Source organism: Haplochromis burtoni, unplaced genomic scaffold, assembly GCF_018398535.1.
Source record: "Haplochromis burtoni strain Fernald_Lab_line unplaced genomic scaffold, NCSU_Asbu1 Contig_61, whole genome shotgun sequence".
NCBI lineage: Eukaryota > Metazoa > Chordata > Actinopteri > Cichliformes > Cichlidae > Haplochromis > Haplochromis burtoni.
In genome coordinates, this window is record NW_024582422.1 from 769609 (window position 1) to 771260 (window position 1652).

At 43.4% G+C, this 1652-nt stretch overlaps 1 protein-coding gene across 1 annotated transcript in view; it reads left to right on the forward strand.

Moving 5' to 3' along the window:
• Positions 1 to 1652, forward strand: part of LOC102304245 — a 13092-nt gene that overhangs the window by 6032 nt on the left and 5408 nt on the right. Inside the window, exon 5 of the mRNA XM_005922965.3 lies at positions 547 to 590. Coding sequence (XP_005923027.1) covers positions 547 to 590 — 44 coding nt within the window. The remainder of the gene's footprint in view (positions 1 to 546; positions 591 to 1652) is intronic.

The window sequence follows — 1652 nt, forward strand, 5'->3', positions numbered from 1 at the left end:
CATGATGTCACCAGCTGTCCTATTTTTGTTTCCCAGAATGCCTCAGACTCAGTTGTCATCATGGAGATGTTGGAGTTTCTGGTCTCAGATGAACTCAAGTGTTTCCAGTGGTTGGTCAACAAATACATGACTGCAGAAAGTCACTCTCCCATTGGTGGAGAGCAGTTGGAACATGCAGACAGACGGACGACGTGGAGACTTCTAGAAAAACTCTTTGGATCCAATCGGGCAGAACGTGTCGCCATGGAGATCCTGATGAAGATCGTGCCAACGCTGTGTATGTATGCAAAGTCTGTGCTAAGCTACACTTGACTCGATATTTATCAGGAAGGATGTAATCATGTGATGTGATGATGTCATCTTTCTGCAGGTCTCTTTTTTCAAGCAGAAGCAGTGACATCACTGACCTACTCTGACATCAGGTTGGAGACAAATACACCACAGGTAAGTTGTGTCACTGTGATGTCACTGATGTGCTAATTGTTGATTTTTTTTTTTTGATCAGTCCAGTTTTTTAATCATTTTTTTATCTGTTGGTCTGTGCAGGTTGAGATTACACCTGAGGTCAGCGAGGATGGGAGCATATTCAGGTAACACAGGGTTGTTGGCTGATTGGTTTAATGGAGGGTTAGGGCAGATCTGGTGCCATGCTGCTGTTCACCCCGCTCTTGATGTTGTGACCTCGAGTTATGTTTGTGGTGTTTGATGTGTTTTTATTTGTAAGTTTATTTGTAAGACCCAACACATACTGACGTTATCATCAAATCATACAAGTTCATCAATACCACCTCACCCTACAGTGGAAGTATTCACAGTGCATCACTTTTTCCAACTGTCATGTTGTCTTGTCATGTTACAGCCTTATTCTAAAATGGATTAAATTCATTTTTTCACCTCAAAATATTTCTCAGCAGCAGAAACGGGGAAACTAGTGATGGTCAAGGGAAAGATTAATGCAGCAATGTACAGAGACATCTTTGATGATAACCTGCTCCAGAGGGCTCTGGACCTTGGACTGGGGTGACGGTTCCAACAGGACAGTGACTCTAAGCACACAGCCCAGATAACAAAGGAGTGGCTTGGGACCACTCTGAAGTGACCCAGCAAGAGCCAAGACCTGAACCTGACTGAACATCTCTGGAGAGATCTGAAAATAGCCGAGTACCAACGGTCCCCATCAAACCTGTTGGAGCTTTTCACTTTGTCATTTTGAGGTATTCACCAAGAGGTTGATTCTGTTCATCTGGACATAGTGTTTTCAGTGGGAGAAATGTTTCATCACTTCTTTTTCTTCTTCTTCAAACTGAAAAAGTCACTTGGATGACTTTATTCTGTAAGGTAAACCCCCTACAATAACACAGAGAAACCCCAACAACTATATCATCTCTTATGAGCAAGCACTTGGCGACAGTGGGAAGGAAAAACTCCCTTTTAACAGGAAGAAACCTCCTGCAGAACCAGGTTCAGGGAGGGGCCATCTGCTGCGACCGATTGGGGGTGAGGGGAGGAATACAGTACAAAACACACAGTGTGGAAGAGAGCCAGTCTTGTTGATGATCTCAATGAGTCTAGTCTCTGTCTAGTCTTCTAGTTTGCATCACATCCCTATAGGAGCATTCAGTTGAGCGATTTTATACTATGGTTTGTTCTTT